We start from the raw sequence: 18339 nt of genomic DNA on the forward strand, positions 1-18339 counted from the left end.
AGGCAAATGCATGTAATAAAAGTCCTTTACACTCCAGTTACACCACTCTGATTTCATATGCTCATATGGGGAGAGGGCTAAGTCCTTGTGTCAGTACTGCTCTGTTGGGCTCTTTTCAGGGCCAGGCATGTTTTAATGAGAGAAACTGCAAGCTGCGATTACCAAAAATTGTACGCAGAGTTCTCAGAGTTTTGACAGCCAACAGGCCCGTGAATCACAGTACAGGTTGGGCAGGTACACACATGAATACATCCAGGTTATTCTTGTGTGGGTGTGTCAGCTCCCTCAAACAAACTGCTGCTAGGCATTTCGACTATTTATTTTGTTCCAGCCTTGCTGTAGTCAACAGTTCATGGACATCCAGAGACTGGATTAGATGAGTCTTCATCATGCCACCAACTAAACTTACAGTAGTAAAACAGTGTCCTTTAAATTAGTAACTAACATCTGTCTCACATTGATTAATGCAGAAAAAAAAAACCTTAGAAGAGGCGAAAGATCAGATATTACATTTGCATGTCATTCATTTACTGGAATAAAAATGAAACTGATGAGCAAAGCAAAATGAGCACAGAGCTCATTTGAAATTTAAATCAAAGAACCCAGACACATTGGCCTTCTCAACTAGGTCACAGAGTAAACAAGATACACAACTGCCTATTTTGCATCTGGTTTGACAGAAAAAAGGAGCAAAAAAAGAAGGTCAATAGTCATTCTAGACATGTTGTGACAGCAATGATCTTTTTTGATCATCCGGAAAGCGAGTCCTGAAAAAACAAAACAAAAAAACAAAACAAAAAAACCCTAAAATTCCAGTGACGATTATAAAAGAAACAAAAACATCAAAGATAACTTGACACTGACCTTTGTAGTTATAATACAACTAGGAAAGCATGCCCTGTAATACTCCAGGGAGGGAGAGAGAAAAGGAACATATCTAAGAAAAAGTGCACAAGCATTTGATTCCAAACCATCTGTTTAAACCATACAAACGCGACCACTGGCAACACAAATGCAGTAAGTGTTGATTCCTTTCCATCATCTACTTGGAGCTCTCGGTTTTCATGCAAACAGGTGTCCCAAAACTTTGGCTGCTAGCTTGTGCTCATCACAGGACCCTGTCAGCCCTCACAGCCACTAATGGCGTTTCAGACTCTTCTCTGGTTGCACCAAAGTAACATATCCACTGATGAAGTCCATCTGCCACCGCAAAGTCACTGACATCTGTCCTTATTCAAAATCCACCCGAGGGCGCGAGTAGAGCGTCTGGTGCTTTTATTTTCACTGAAACCCACAGCACAGGAATTAGAAATGCAGAGACCAGGTAGGTAGGTGTCAGAGGCCGAAACACATTACTCCATCGCTGCGTCCATGACATGCTGGCAGTCAGTCCATGTAGTCGAAATCCTCCGGGATACCAAAGGCTTTATCAATGCGGCTGTTATCAAAGGCAAACTTCTTCTTTGTCCACGACTTTATGGCGAAAACATTGTCTGAGAACAAGAGTAAAAAAGAAACATTAAACACATGAAATATAAATGAAATCTCAATTTACAAATATATACTGTACATTTACAGCAAAAGGAATCTGGACTGCTCATTCAGAAGCAAGGAGAAAGCCGGGTTACTATGACTGGTTAGTGCGTCAGATTTAGATTATCTGTTTTCCCAGTTTTGTGAATATCATGTAAATTTAGGAAACACAAACTGCCATTAACAGTCATTTGACATTTCACATCCAGCATTAACAATTTCAAATTCTTTAATGATGTATGTGTGTAATCCATATATAATATAATATATAATAATCCATTTAACTACCTCAAATTAAATACATCTTGATGTTTTATGGTGGTGAATTCACCCTAACAGCCTCATGTGAAAATAGTTTAAAAAAAGAAAACATTTTATATATACCTGCGTCCTATTCTTAAATAATAGCAATAAAAATAACAGTTTGACTAAAAACAAAATGTCTATTTCAGGAAAACCTTTTAGCAGCTGAAGCTCTGAAGTCTCCAGTTTCAAAAGCAGAACAACTTCCTGCAGACTAACAACTGATCAGGAGCTTAAGCCAATGAACGTTGGCTTGCACTTTTAGCGATGCCTTTCACTTCACTTCTGGAGGATTAGTTTTTACTGTTCTCCAGTTTTGATATGACAAGCGATTAAATGTGTCGAGGCTTGTGTGGGAAGTCGCAGACAATCCATGAGCAGGCCAACATACAGCAGCAGTGTTTTAAAAACAAACAAGGTGCGCAAAGTTGCAGCTGCTTTTTCCATGAAACCTTCAAAATTTGGCTTTGTTGTGTTGATTTGAGTGTTTAGCCACAAACCCTGACCAGACCTGGTAAAATAGTAACATTCGCTCTAACGGCATAACATGAGAACTTTATAGCTCGTAGTAAAAGACGTTACTGTGCAAATTCAACAGCTGCGCTACGAGGAAACACTTATGCATGTTTGTTTCATACTGTCCAGCTCAGAAAAGAGAAGTACTAATCGTGAATGAGGCAGAAATGACTCACTTTTTTTTTTTTAACTGAGCTTCCTTCCATGAAAGCAAAGCAAAAGCTCTCCAACCAAAACTGACAACACCACTCTGTTGACCTGCAGCAGGCAATGTTGATCTAAAGAGTCAAAAGACCACAGGCATCGATGGCTACCATGATCCCTAAAGGTCAGCTGTGTCCAAGGTTACCACTCAAGTCAACAAACGTACACACAGAGCATAAGCGCGGACTACTTAGAGTGACAGCTGGACTAGAGAGCGCCTTCACAGATTTCACTTTAATGCGCTTTCACGTGCATTAAACAGCAATCAGAGATAAAGTCCGACTGCTGTCATCCAGCTGCTTTTTTTTTTTTTGGACTAACCAGAAATTTCAAACAGGAAACCAAGGTCAATCAACAGTCAGTAGTCCAAAATCCACAAATAGTGACTACAAAATAAAACAACTCTCACTTTATAAACAAGCGCTACAACCAGACATTGGGCATTTTATGTTCCTGCAGCTTAAATCCAGACCATTACATGTCTATATATATTTAAAAAGAAGAAAGAAAAGAAATTAGCAGACTCACCTGTCCATCTGGAAACAGCTTCTTTTGCTATAACATTTGATTTTTCTGCAAAATAAAATTTTGGATTAGTATGTGCATCCAACTAGTCAGTAACCACTTATATAGAGATACAAGATAAGCGAGCCCCGGTGCAAAAGCACACAGGTTTGCAGCTGGAAAGCATTTAAACGTTTTTTTCAAGGCATCTACTGAACACCCAACGAAGTCATTACAATAACATCACTCCAAGTTTTGCTTCAGCATGTCATTAAAAGTGTCATGTTTGCACTGTTGCTGCAGCTGCTGCTGAGGTGTGTTGTTTGCGCTCAGTACATTTAATAACCTTTGTAACATGTTTTGAATGCTATTTCCTATGATTTGTTTCTCATGACGTTTGGTGTTTGCAAGCAAGGCTCACACACTGCAAATACAAAATGCTTAATGTGAAAACGTCACGTTAGAAGTCTAGTAGATTATATAAAACTGGGAAAAACGCTGGAAAAAAAAAAAAAAGAAAAAAAGAAGAAGAGGAAAATAAGCTTGCAACACAAGCACAAATGAAGGCTGGCAACAAACCATCCCCTCTGAGGAGGAAGTGGTGGTCAGGGATGTGATGGTTGCGTGGCCACAGCTGTGCTGTATGACTAAGTGGCGGTATCCTATTAAATTAAAGTGGACACTAACCTACTCATCCCCTACAGCTACAGCGGCGCTTGAAAGAGCGCTTTATACTGTAAAAAAGTAGAACGGAGCTGAACAATATGTTCCCACTGGACAGCACTCAGAGAGAAGTTTACATTAAGCATAAAAACACAGATGACATCAAGTTTCCACTCCCCTGGAATAATCACAGCATATTCAAGTAGTACAAAAAATAATGATAACCTTTTTCACAGACATTAATCTGGCTGCTGTATGAGTGTGAACTGTTCTACAACAGGCTTGAATCCAGCACAAATTATCTCAGTCCAACAGCTCTGGATAGTTTCTCTCCGATCTGAGTTTCTCTTCCTTCTGGAAGCTTGAAAAGGTTCAGTACCAGTAAAATATCTGTTTGGATCACCAGAACAAACACTGCTCGTGAGGACCATTTCAACACTTAACTGATATTGCGTAAAAATAAAATTGAATTTCTCCAGAAACAAATCTGAGAAGAAAGTGAATTAATTCAACAATCGCTGACTCAAAGTTGGAGAACCTGATTTCACTTTATGGTTAAAAGTGTGTAGCTAAACGAAACACAGCTGCTGGGTGCAAGGTAGAAACGTTTCACGCATCGACTGACATGGTTCACAGACGCACCACTTTTTATTTTCTTAAATACTTAACTTATTTTTCTTTATCTGGCAGGACCCCTGCTCACTAATCAACAGAAAAAAGTTAACTGTAGATAAACAAGGTAAAGTAATAGAATTTTTTATCACCCTTGTCTGGATATTAAGATGGGACCCTAATGCCAAATAATACATAAAATGTTTAACAGAAAAGATGATCCCCCCAAAATCTTCTTTGTTAAAAAGAAATAAAAATCTGATTTTTAATCACCTATAAGCCCACTAATAAATCTGTACTTGTCTGACTTCCTGTTACTGTGGTTATATATATAAAAATGCTGATTTCTTTGCCTTTACTCTGTCTTGTGGTTTGCAAAGCAGGTTACTTGCAAACTGAACAAAATGAACACACCGATTAAATCCACCCCCACGTCTGGTTAGCTGTGGTGCGTCCTCTGCTGCATGTGGTGCAGATTATAAACGATGGAGCTGGAGCTGCTAGCACACCGATACCCTAAATATCTGTTAGGCTGACATTAATCATTAATATTGGCCTATTTAAATACAGTCTGGGCTCAATTACACTGGAATGGTTTCTGTTGGGCTATTTAATGGTTTCATTCAAAACTTATTGGTATCTATGGGTGTGGCAACCATTGTTTAACATGCAGAGACAAGAAGGCACGAAAGCTTTGTTTTTAGCCAAGTTGCATTTATTGTTAGTACCTAGTGTTTGTTAGTGTTTCTGTCACTTGGCTGCTAGCTTGGTAAATATGTGGAAAGGCATGTTGTGTTTAGGTAAGTCGTGCTGAAGTTAATGGGGCAAACTTACTTCTGGTACTTCAGCATTCTTGTACATCGCCCGACTTCCTTTATAATTTCTAACTTTGCAAGTCAACTAATTTTCCTTATTCCTACAACTCCTTTACTACAAATCAAAAAAAAGAAAGAAAGAAAGAAAAAAGGCAAATAATGGTTCACAGGTGAATAATAATCCTGTCAATAACAGCATGGGCAACGCCCTTGAAGACATCTAATGAGCCTACATGTGCATAGCTATCACACATGCAGGAACAAGTCTGAGCTCATTCTGCAAGTTCAGTCTGATACCTCTTGAGCAGCAGACATTACATAATATCATACAGCTGGATACTGCTCTCGAGCTTTGCTGATGGTTATCTGTTAACAAAGCTCTCTGTGTGGCAAACCTGGCAGTAAAAGACAAAATAGGATCTGTAGACATGTGGCAACAGTAAAAGTAGAAAAAAATAATTTAACTGTAATGGCGAGCTAGTTTGCTCTCAGTCCGCCTGCTGAACTGTTTTGTGTCAACATCACTGTGATCTGTGTGAGATGCACTCATAATGATCCATCTACAAAGAGTTCAGATAACTGGCCTTACTCCATCCTCCTTCAAATGCACCACTGATGGTATAACTCTTGTTTTACATATTAAAATATAAATAATATTTATTGCTCCCGAAGCAGGTAAAATATCATTTAAGGAGGAACTATGTGCTAAAACCTGTGTTGTAAACACAATCCTAGTCATTTATGAACAAAGTGACTTTCTCAGCAACATTTAAACTGCTTGTTTTATCCTGATTAACTTTGTCTTTCTGCTCAGATTTGAAAATTTGACTCAGCTTCAGTTGAAATCATTTGGGCATTGTAACGCAACATACCAGGGGTGACACCATGGTCCATTTCATACACTACCCAAAATAAGGTTTCTAAACCAGCATGTGAAGGCGAGCAAACCCACAACGTGGTTGTGTTGCCTCTTTACAAACAACTCCAGACTCCCTGTGCTTTGAAGAGAGTCCGAGAACTCATGAAGTTCAATTTTGCTGGTTTTGAGATGTGAAAGTACTGTACAACCATTTTCAAGCACCGACTGCAGTGCTGCTGATCTGAGTAAAATCAAACAAGGAGGTGTTTTTGTCCTTTAAATAAAACAAGGACAAGATTTTTAAAAGCTGCCTAGTTTAAAACAATTTGTAAGTTTTGGAAAACACCTCAAACTCAGACACTGAAAATGTGGACTGAACAAATGATGCAACACTGTTGCCTGTCAGAATATGTTGGGAAGGCTTAACCATAACACTGAGATTATCATAGAGCAATGGGACAGTAACGGTGAGTTCATATCCAAAGACAAAATGAAAACATAGCTTGATATGAAGCGGACAGCATGTACTGACATCTGGCAAATGAATATTACCCAATAATAAAGTACAAATTGCCTCATATACCTCAGTCTGTATCAGCACCTTTGACCTGCCGTGTCTTGATGTTTTTAAAAATAACTCAATAAAAATTCTCAATTATAAGCAAAACAAAGAATTGTTACTTTTCAAACACACAAATTTTGCTTCAACATTGACCATAGTTTGGCTCCACTGTAAAACGGCTGCAAATTCGACATTTTAGGTTACGTGCAATGGCAGCAATGATGCCTCTCCATCTCATTTCAGGTAGACTGGTCATAAGTAATGTGCACGGTCATGTGGCCATCAGTACACCACAGTGTTGTCACAGTGGAGTGGAAAAAAAAAAAAAAAACTGGTAATCTGGGAGGTGCAGGTAAACAGCCCAGATATTTGTCTGACACCACCACCAGTCACATGAGCAGATAAAGGAACACACCTCCCATATTGCAGGTCAGCTGTAGCATGAAAACAAAGCACTGTCAGATTTTTGCAATACTATCAATAGCTGTGTCTGTTTGTGGTTCCCTTATGTAAGGGGTGTGCAACAGCCAGCAAAGGACTCCAAGGCCTTCATATTTTAAAAGCTTTTTAATACCAGCCCTGTGAGCTGACAGCTCGGAGGTAATAAGGTTCATTTGGCTGCAATAAAAACTTTCAGACTTCTGCGTCCGCAAGAAGAGTTACACTTTTCAAACTTACCTAACTGCAACAACTTAACCAGTCTGAGGTTCATATCTAAGAACGTATATCCTGAAAGCAAGGTGAGTGGCCACTTGTGACCATTTTTCACTTCCTGAGTCTCTTAATTTGAACCGTGAGAATGTTTGACCCTGCAGCTTGACATGTTTGCTCTCAGCAGTACACTCACTGGTGTCTCGCGTAGCAGGTACACACCCAACAACCTTGTTTAAGCTACTTGGCACAGTAAGATTAGCTGAACCCAACCGTGGTAGCTGCTGAAGAACGTCCTTTGCAAACAATAGAAAGTTGGTTAGTAATAATGCGGGTGTTTTTCCTTCTACATTAATCATGAATGCAGTTAAGCACCACCTGACGAGCACAAAGGACCTGCTTTGACCTGTCTTCATTGTCAAAAGGAAATACTTCCCTTTAGCTCTACAAACCTGATACCAGTGAGGTTAGTGAAACACAGAAATAAAGATTTAAGCTAATTGCCAGTCTGAGGAGCAGCAAGTATTTCCAGTTTTAGTCTACAGAGACCAACAAAATAAAAAACTAAAAAAACTAAATGGAGCCAGCAACTACAGTAATGTTGGCAACAAAGACATGGAGAGTACAACTGTTTATATTTTATTTTTTTTAAATTGTTGCAAGTGTACACAAGCACACCTACAAAAGTTCCACTGCAATGAGATGATCAACTGCACTCATTTCGCCTGGGAGGTTTTAATGTTATGGCTGATTGGCACATTTCCCAGGTCACTATTTAATCTTTTCTTAGAAATTTTCCCAACATCTGTTAAATGCATTTGAATGCACCTTATTTAGGGCTATCAGTAGATGGGTTAGGAGGACATTTCAAGGCTGGGAAATCCCACTTATAACATTGACTTGATGCTATTGACAAATGCCAACTGCAGTGCAGCACTGATGACCAGAGGTGCTTTCTGCCACCGTTTCCATTAATGTAGCTGTCTCTGTGCTGAACAGATGAACATTTTTTATATCTGCCAACTGCACCGGAGTCTTCTTTGTATCTCCACGATGCCTGACACCGCGTGGGAGGCTTCGCTGAAACAATACGGCTCCTACGGCACAATTTTGAGTTTATTATCTGGTGTGAAACCATTTATCCACATTAGGCTGAACGCTACAGAAGCTGCTCGGATGCATATGCGTCTTGGATGATACCCAACTCCTTTTAATAAGAGATCCTCGCTGGATGCAAAACAGTGCCATCTGCATTCATAAGCCCTGTGATGCTAGGAAGCAGCATCTGATTGAATCTTGTTAAATAAACATTAATTTAATAACCACACATGTGCTGGACTTGGTCGAAACATGCTTTACACTTTATATTCCTGTGTTAACTTAACATCTAGTGATGTAACAGTTTGTAATCCCACAGATTAGAAAAATCCAACTTCTTTTATGATGTAAAACAATCCAACAGCTATAAAGCTTGTGATAAAATATTTAAAGACAAATACAGAACAAAGTACAGCAGCAGCCTATTATGACTCTAACATCAAATATGACTTCGCCAGCATAGGTCAGATTCACTTTGGATATTTAAAGCTTCACACGGGGCTCCATGCCTCCCATGAGTAACTGTAGGTGATACGATTGATGCAATAATTTAAAAGTGACCTTTTTTGAGAAACCAGTAGGTCTGCAGCTGTACTCACTCATCTCCTCGACGACCTCGGGGTCACACTCTCTGTACTTCTCCAGCTCGGCCTGCAGCTGTGTGCGCTCCTCTCTCAGAGCCTGCAGCTCCTTCAGCAGAGAGCTTCTTTCCTTCTGCAAAGACAAACAGCGATTTCACATGCTCAGTGCATTAAAGGGATGATATTCATTTTATTTCACTGGTTTAAGTTTGACCTTTGTATACTTACTGTATCCTGGCGCCCCACTTTCGCTTTTTCGACCGCTTTCTCTAGGGATGCTTTCCGCTGCTTTGCTTCAGAAATCTTTAAAGTACAACAGCATCACGTTAAAGCTTTTCTTACAGTACTAATCAGCAGATAACTGAGATTTTCCTGAATTGTGATATAAATAAACAGTAAAGCCACTTCTGCTGTTAACAACATTGATGTTTCTACTGATAAGTGCTGCAATATTTACTGAGACCGCCCAATAATATGCTGAAACAACTCAACACTGGAGCCCTTGTAAGTGATTAATACAATAAATACAATCACAAAATCTTAATGGTACACAAATGCTTACCCGTACTAAACTCTTAGCCAATTACAGTGCTGTTAACTTAACAGTTCAATCATATGATATAATTAATGTGGCTGCAAAAGGGAGCTGGCTTTTATTCTAACTTTTAATTGCACCTCATCCTTTTCCACACAGTGGACACTTTACTCTCGTCCTTCCACTCAAAAAATCAAGCATTGCTGCAAAATCTGTCTGATGATCTCAGTGACCAAATGCTGTGATATCGCATAAACAGCGCTATATTGTCACCACATGCGGTACAACCAAACATCGTCATTATTTAGTGAGCGCTTGCTGCTTAAGATCTGTCCCAGAAATCTGGTGGCTAATGTTCTCTGAGGAGCCGCCACCCTCACACCATCTGTCAGCCGTGAAACAGTCGAGGGAAGTGGGTCATCAATGAGGACGACACGGTGGTGAACACAAATCTCACATAAATGAATACCATGATTTTTATTATTAGCTACAACTGGGGATCATTTTTAAATGTGGATTTTTTTTAAATGACATAGTTGACAAAAGAAAACATACATAATAGTGATACTAACTATTAAAAGGCATTTTTATTGCTATTTCTTACCATCTAAATGAACCAGGATTGGTGATATGGGACAGATACAGTGGGGCAAAAAAGTATTTAGTCAGCCACCGATTGTGCAAGTTCCCCCACTTAAAATGATGACAGAGGTCAGTAGTTTGCACCAGAGGTACACTTCAACTGTGAGAGACAGAATGTGAAAAAAAAAATCCATGAATCCACATGGTAGGATTTGTAAAGAATTTATTCGTAAATTAGGGTGGAAAATAAGTATTTGGTCACCTCAAACAAGGAAAATCTCTGGCTCTCACAGACCTGTAACGTCTTCTGGAAGAAGCTTTTCTGTCCCCCACTCGTTACCTGTATGAATGGCACCTGTTTGAACTCATCATCTGTATAAAAGACACCTGTCCACAGCCTCAAACAGTCAGACTCCAAACTCCGCCATGGCCAAGACCAAAGAGCTTTCGAAGGACACCAGGAAAAGTATTGTAGACCTGCACCAGACTGGGAAGAGTGAATCTACAATAGGCAAGCAGCTTGGTGTGAAAAAAATCAACTGTGGGAGCAATCATCAGAAAATGGAAGACATACAAGACCACTGATAATCTCCCTCGATCTGGGGCTCCACGCAAGATCTCATCCCGTGGGGTCAAAATGATCATGAGAACGGTGAGCAAAGATCCCAGAACCACACGGGGGGACCTGGCGAATGACCTGCAGAGAGCTGGGACCAAAGTAACAAAGGTCACCATCAGTAACACACTACAACGGCAGGGAATCAAATCCCGCAGTGCCAGACGTGTTCCGCTGCTGAAGCCAGTGCATGTCCAGGCCCGTCTGAAGTTTGCCAGAGAGCACATGGATGATACAGCAGAGGATTGGGAGAATGTCATGTGGTCAGATGAAACCAAAGTAGAACTTTTTGGTATAAACTCAACTCGTCGTGTTTGGAGGAAGAAGAATACTGAGTTGCATCCCAAGAACACCATACCTACTGTGAAGCATGGGGGTGGAAACATCATGCTATGGGGCTGTTTTTCTGCCAAGGGGACAGGACGACTGATCCGTGTTAAGGACAGAATGAATGGGGCCATGTATCGTGAGATTTTGTCTTCCAACATGACAATGATCCAAAACACACCGCCCGGGCAACAAAGGAATGGCTCCGTAAGAAGCATTTGAAAGTCCTGGAGTGGCCTAGCCAGTCTCCAGACCTCAACCCCATAGAAAATCTGTGGCGGGAGTTGAAAGTCCGTGTTGCTCGGCGACAGCCCCAAAACATCACTGCTCTCGAGAAGATCTGCATGGAGGAATGGGCCAAAATACCAGCTACTGTGTGTGCAAACCTGGTAAAGACCTATAATAAACGTTTGACCTCTGTTATTGCCAACAAAGGTTATGTTGCAAAGTATTGAGTCGTATTTTTGTTATTGACCAAATACTTATTTTCCACCCTGATTTACGAATAAATTCTTTACAAATCCTACCATGTGGATTCATGGATTTTTTTTTTCACATTCTGTCTCTCACAGTTGAAGTGTACCTCTGGTGCAAATTACTGACCTCTGTCATCATTTTAGGTGGGGGAACTTGCACAATCGGTGGCTGACTAAATACTTTTTTGCCCCACTGTACATCAAAAAATATCTGAGTTAAAATTTCAGACTTTAATTGGTTTTGAGATATTCGTGTCCACAAATTGCCTCAGATTTCAATGTGCAAAGAAAATTGCCTGAAAGTGGGTCAATGGACCATTAAAAAAACAAACAAAAACAAGACACCTATATCTTGAAATGTATAAGACATAAAGCTACAATCATTATATATGTGCAAATATATTTGGACCATAAGATTTGTATTCAAGCCAGAGACAGTCGAGCAGAAAAAGTTCTAAAAACGTAGCTGATTTGCAATGGAATGACCTACAACTAAGATATAAAACAAACTCTGACAAGCTTCCTGTTTAATCAGCAGCTCATTTGCATTTTCTTCCCATTTCTTTTTTGACCCTCTATTAGCAGAAGTGTCTTCCAGGCACTGTTGACCTTATTACTGTAAACTGCGAGGGAGAAGTACCCAAGTATCATCCTGTGAAACCAAAATCACCCCTTCTCATTTTTTGCTGTGGCGCTTATGCTTGCTGCAACCTTTAATTGGAAATCAGACTAGAAGGGACTGAGCTCACCTGTTTTTGCAGCTCCTCCAGTTTGTGGTTGCGAGCGTGTAAGGCTTTACTGGGAAAGGCCCAGTAATAGTTGGATGTACCTACTCTCTCACAGTCCACCATGTTATCATCGACAAGGCTCTGCAGCACGTCCTTCACAGTCATGGGAGCTGAAATCAGCAGAGCACAAACATTAACATGGTGTTTATTTCTCCAGCGCTCAACTGCACGCCCGTGGAGTTGATGCCATTTGGGTACGATGCTTTCTCCTGATTTAAAACTGAGTTATGGCCGGTACAAGCTAGGCAGTCTGTAGCCTTTATATCTGTAAATATAAAACGCATCTGATGCTGGGATTGACAGTGCACTCTGCAGAGGACTTAGAAGCCAAGTCATCATAAGGTCTCACTTTTTACTGCTGGAAATGTATGCTGCTCAAATTACAAAACTCAAACCCACACATCTGCAGCCTATCTGGCTGTTTCATACAGATCTGAGTGAACGCTGCATGAGAGGATGTAACAGAGCACAAGCTACATCTTGAACAGTGTCAGCGGTGAAATGTGCTCCTCCTACACGCTTTGCTCCACTGTTTAACTGAAAGAGCTTATCTGCTGAGAGGATGTGGACCCAGCAGCAGAAAGAATTGGATGGAAAACAGGGAACACTCTGGATGAATTAACCAAAGTCCATAAGTGCTCGTTTCTCTTTTTTTCATCTATAAGATTCAAGCAGCTTCATCTTATTCTGACTCCTATGTATGTTATTACCGCTCTTCCCCCCCCATTCAACTAGCCCCTTTTGTCACATTTCCAACCCTTCTACAGGAAAGCGTCCCCCACAATGTAAATCTCTTATTGCCCCTTCCCCCCATCACGCAATAACAGGGGTCAGAAACATGTGCTTTTAATCATGGCAACGAGATCCAGTTTCTTTAGATTAATGTTGTGTCCATTTCAAAACAGAATCTCTCCTTTGTTCAGTCAAACACGCTCAAGAATTTCATTCTTCAAGACGATTTAGCACCTAAAAATCTAATTTGGTATTATTAGAAATTTTGCCTCAACCATCAGAAAGTCGGGCTGCAGAACCAAAAGCTTCCAAAAGCCTCTGAACTAAATGATTTCTGCTACTGATAGGTTTGGTTCTGCTTACACACACTAAAGATGGCAATAGCCCCGTCCTGGTTGCCATGGCAATTCTGTAAGCATGTCACCACAATGTTTTTAAGAATTCATAAATGTGCAGTGCACGCTGATGCTGTTTGTCCTTATGGTATTTAATTATCTCCATCTATTTGTCATTTTTCTGTCATACTCTAATTCTCCTTTCCATTAATCATGCCTGGACCAACACACTGGTCAGTTTTCTATAATTTCAGATATCAGTCTTGCACTAATAACATTTACGGGTCACTTACAAGACTCAATTTAATTCAATTTTATATATATATAGCACTAAATCACAACAACGGTCACCTCAAGGTAAGGTAAAGACTCTACAATAATACAGAGAAAACACAAGAGGAAGCATTTGGCGACAGTGGGAAGGAAAAACTCCCTTTCGACAGGAAGAAACAGGACAAAAGACACACTGTGGAAAAGAGACAGATAATAATAATAACTACTGACTACATGCAGAGTGGTGTGTAAACGCAATGAAGGAAAAAAAGATCAGTGAAGAAGAAACACAAATTGCATCATGGAGAGCCTAAACCTACTGCAGCGTAACTAAGGGAGGATTCTGGGTCACCTGATCCATCCCAATCAATACACTTTATTAAAAAGGAAATTTTTAAGCATAATGATTATGAAGTAACATTAATGCAGAGACAGGCACAAGATCTGTTTGTGCATGCCTCTTGTGCATCATTGTGAGTTGCTCAGCTCACTTTAAAAAAAAAAAAAAAAAAAGAAGAAGAAGACGACGACAATGAAGAAGAAGAAGAGCCCACTAACTAACACTTTGGTGTGAGACACCCGCTTTCGACCCATCTCACTCTGCCTAAACTAACCACACACGCATTAAGAAGAAGTCTCAAAGTGAGACCTTCATGGGGAAATAAATATGATACAAATTGGCAAAAGTCAGGCTTTGTCTACATTCAACACACAGACTGCTGCTTTAGTTGAAGAAGGTGCACACAGATCGTTCATATATCTATATATCTATCTATATCTATCCAGAGAGAGAGAGAGAGAGAGAGAGAGAGAGAGAGAGAGAGAGAGAGAGAGGCTGCCACAAATTTGCAGATTGTTTCGGTGAAGTTTAATAAACTCCTTGCTATCTAAAATATAACAGGACATCTCACACTTCTGATAATCAGCTGTCTGCTTGACGTTTATTCAGATGTGTAAAAACTATAACTTTAATCTCAGACAAACCGATTTACTCAGGAACAAATAAAATACAAAAAAAAAAAAGCCAAACAATAACATTTTAAGTTATCTAAGTGACTCATATATATTTAACCTGAGTAGCGAAAGACGGTGGTGGGTTAGAAAACAATTTGCCGGGAGTCCGGTGTTCTCACGGCGCTAGTGACCTAGCCCCCGGCTAGCTATCGAGCTGGTGGGTAACAGACGTCTCCGAAAACGTCGGAGCGCTTTTGAAAATATGTGGTGTCCTGATAAACTGAGCCGATATTTGAGGTTTACACAGCTACATTCTCGCCTGAAAATACGTTAAACGTTTATTTTCTGACCCAGAAAGAATAATAAGAGTAACATTAAAACTAACTAGCTGCCGCCATTGTTGGAAACTAAGCTGGGCCGCGCTATGATTTCTGGGACACAGCTGCTCCTTCTTCTTCTTCTTCTTCGGGGTTTAACGGCAGCTGGCATCCTTGTACATGCAGTGCTGCCATCTTCTGTTTCAGTCCGTTATTACACTCTTAAATCCTGCTACTTATTCCTGCGTCTTTTGTGATCTTACAAAGCTTCAAACGACGCGTCGACTATTAAATCAGTCGTCGACGATTTTGATAGTCGACATAATCGTGACTAGTCGACAAATCGTGGCAGCCCTAATACATATATATACATATACATATATACATATATCTATATCTATATATTAGGGGTGCAACGATATTCGTATCGATATTGAACCGTTCGATACAGTGCTTTCGGTTCGGTACGCATATGTATCGAACAATACAAAATTTGTAATTTATTTTATCAACTTTCCTTCTGACGATGCTGTCTGTGTGGAGCGCTCAGTGAATCTGCGTTCGACTACTCCGCCTAGGGTCGACAGTGCAGCCTAGGCGGAGTAGTCGAACGCAGATTCACTGAGCGCTCAACACAGACAGCATCGTCAGAAGGAAGAGCGCAGGGCAAGCTAGCGAGACAGAAGTTAAGCTCTCCTTGTAACATGAACCTCCCCCACCCTCATTCAGATCTGGCGTTTGGAATTATTTTGGTTTTCATGTGACGTATGACCCTGAAGGTAAGCGAGTCATGGACTAAAGTAAAACAGTATGTTGGATGTGCCACGCAATGCTCAATTACATGGGTGGGAACTAGTGTGTTAGCGCAGTTAGCTCGTTAACGTGTTGGCCGTCTAGCCCCATGCACGGGGCGATCGGCGGTAGCTCGTTAACGGAGATTTGCTGTGTTGTGGCGTTAAGGTCATTTCAACGAGATTAACCTGAAAGCACTAGTGGGAACACAACGAATATGACTGCACATTTACACCGACATCATCCTAGTGCAAAGACAAAAACAACAAGCATGCTACTAACTTTAGCCGAGTCATTTAGACAGCTGTTAGCACAGGATTCTCCTTATGCTGCTGAGAATATAGCCCAGAAGAAGCGGATAGTATAGCTTATATATATATATATATATATATATATATATATATATATATATATACTATAAAGTACAGATAGATAGATAGATAGATATCTGTACTTTATAGTACAGCTGGATAGTCAAATATTTCCTTAACAAGACTCATCAGAAATGACAAGAACCTACATTTTGATAAAACAGTAACTGAAGATTTGTTTGTTGCTTCCAGCTGTTTCCTTTTCCTCTGAGTTTATTACAAACCAACATCACAGCAGCAAGATCACCTCATGAGCCATCTGGCTGGATGAAATATGAGGCTATTCTGGTAAGTGGATATATATATACAAACAAAATCAGAAGAAAGTCTGGTCTAGAAAAAATAAGTGTCTTCTAAAAATAGAGTGAAGTCTGAACCAACCTTTAAACTGAACTACTATAACAGAGGACTTCACCCAGTCACACACACAGTTTTTTTTCTAAGCCTGAGCACTTTGACTAATATTGACACACAGAAGCTTCAAATTTTTCACTCACACTCCAATCAGCTAACACTTTGACATCCAGACTAGTGGAGTCAGGGATCGAACCACTGACCTTCCGATTGGAACTGTTGTTCTTTACTCACCTATGCCTTTTGACTTTGGGGCAATCTTCTCAATGTCTTTCAGCTGAAACACATCTTTCTGGGAAGAGAGCACAAAAACATGTTCCAGGATTTAAAAAACAAACAAACAAAATAAAAACTATAATATCACAGAGAAAGAAATTATTTAAAAACTATTACATCTCAAAGAACTGCTTCTGGATGGTAACATAAATAACATTTGCATAAACAGAAAATAAATTGATTTTCTGGATATTTTAGTTTGTGGTTTATCCATGTTAAGGACTGCTTAAGTATCTTATTTTCTGCACTTTTTCATTGCCGATTTAAATGTTGAAATCCAAGTTTCTAACTCTATATTACAGTGCATGAATTTAAACACTGAATCAAACACGTCATCTGCTGCCTGTGGGTGGGGAGTATGTTTAGTCAGGGATGTATTACATCACGCATGTATAATGGTTGAAAATAATCACATAACAGCAATGACCAGTATGAATAATAGGACACACAGTAGGGCAGAGCAGTGGGGATATGGAGGCTGGGTCACCTGCGATGGTAAAACTCACAGAGTCAAAGAAAATCTCCATCATGCGAGTTCTCTTCTCCTCCAGACTTAGTCCTTTCTTCTTTGACTGTAACAGGGGGTTAATGTTATTAATCTATATCTGAGGCACTGAGTTACTAACACTTATTATTTACGAGTAACAAGGAGCCAAAGGTAATAGAGATTAGAAGAATGACCTCTTGAAATCTTTCATCTAAACAAGTTGCTTATATATTCAGTGGTTCACTGTGAAGTAACTAAATGAAATAGACAGCTAGCAGGGGTATGACTGGTCCAATGACAGGTAATGTAAAGTTTGTAGCCGTTTACCAAATGTATGATGTGAAATACTAAACGCTGCTTTGTGAAAGTATCGTTAGCGATAGGGTATAAGCTTTTACTCTTTAACATGCTGCTGTAGCACAATCATTTCCCTTGTGGGATCAATAAAGTAACTGTCTATTTATCTAAGCTATAAGCTAGCTTACAAATGTTAGCAAACAACTACGTAAACGCCGGTGGTCTTTACAGGAGGTATAGCAGGTTAAGGTGCGCTTCTGCTTACCATTTTCGATGTAGAGCTCACCAACAACGACCACTGAGATTAACGTTTTGCCACCTGAGGGTAACACAGGGCTGTTGTAAACTTTTTAATGTAAAGAAGAAAGATTAGGCGACGTATAAGCAGAGCGGGGACGCAGCAGTAGCGAATTTCCCGCGGAAGGCTGTGACGTAGCAATGTTGCGTTTACGGAACTTCAAAACTCACCAAGTCACCAGATGTTTTTTGTGTTTAGAGTTACTGTCTGTTTGATAGAGATTAAATAATTCCAAAATTCTGAATGCATTCAAAATATTTACTGTTAAATTGAAGCACTACTTTTACACTCCCCTAACTCTCTCAATTCTGTTTTACCAATAAAAAACTAACAGTATCCGGATAACGAATGCTTATGAAGGCAGCATTGGGGAGGAGCACTGTTTTTTGACTTCCGCTTATGGCTTTATAGCGCCCCCCTGTCGTCTGATGAAATAAAAGGCCAAAGCAGACAGCCCTGAGCAACAAAAACCTTCTATGGTCAGAAATATCCACACCCTGGCTTTCCTTGGGCGGTTCCTCTGAAAGGGGCGTTTGTTGAGTAGACTTAAAGGCTTTATCTGCAGCCAAAGACTAAAAACCTGTTTGGGGCCATAAGATTAAAGTGATGTGCAAATATTTTTGAAATT

At 40.0% G+C, this 18339-nt stretch overlaps 1 protein-coding gene across 3 annotated transcripts; it reads right to left on the reverse strand.

The window, feature by feature from the left end:
* Positions 1 to 511: 511 nt before the first annotated feature.
* Positions 512 to 18019, reverse strand: mnd1 (meiotic nuclear divisions 1 homolog (S. cerevisiae)). Of its 3 annotated transcripts, none has more exons than XM_085276395.1 (8): positions 17679 to 17832; positions 17136 to 17201; positions 16588 to 16645; positions 12187 to 12335; positions 9130 to 9204; positions 8920 to 9034; positions 3085 to 3129; positions 512 to 1493 (listed from the first exon to the last, which is right to left on the reverse strand). In XM_085276395.1, exons 1-8 carry the CDS (start codon positions 17679 to 17681, stop codon positions 1387 to 1389), a joined length of 618 nt encoding a protein of 205 aa, XP_085132521.1. In that variant the 5' UTR covers positions 17682 to 17832; the 3' UTR covers positions 512 to 1386. The 3 variants fall into 3 exon arrangements, with proteins under 3 accessions (XP_085132521.1, XP_085132520.1, XP_085132519.1); XM_085276394.1 differs by lacking the exons at positions 512 to 1493; positions 3085 to 3129 and adding exons at positions 7915 to 8319; positions 17882 to 18019 and having other exon boundaries at positions 17679 to 17732; XM_085276393.1 differs by lacking the exons at positions 512 to 1493; positions 3085 to 3129 and adding an exon at positions 7915 to 8319.
* Positions 18020 to 18339: the final 320 nt, after the last annotated feature.

This window comes from Mchenga conophoros, linkage group LG6 (assembly GCF_057382185.1).
Source record: "Mchenga conophoros isolate Kocher_MC1m ecotype Shallow Benthic linkage group LG6, M_conophoros_male_GT1.1, whole genome shotgun sequence".
NCBI classification, from domain to species: Eukaryota; Metazoa; Chordata; class Actinopteri; order Cichliformes; family Cichlidae; genus Mchenga; species Mchenga conophoros.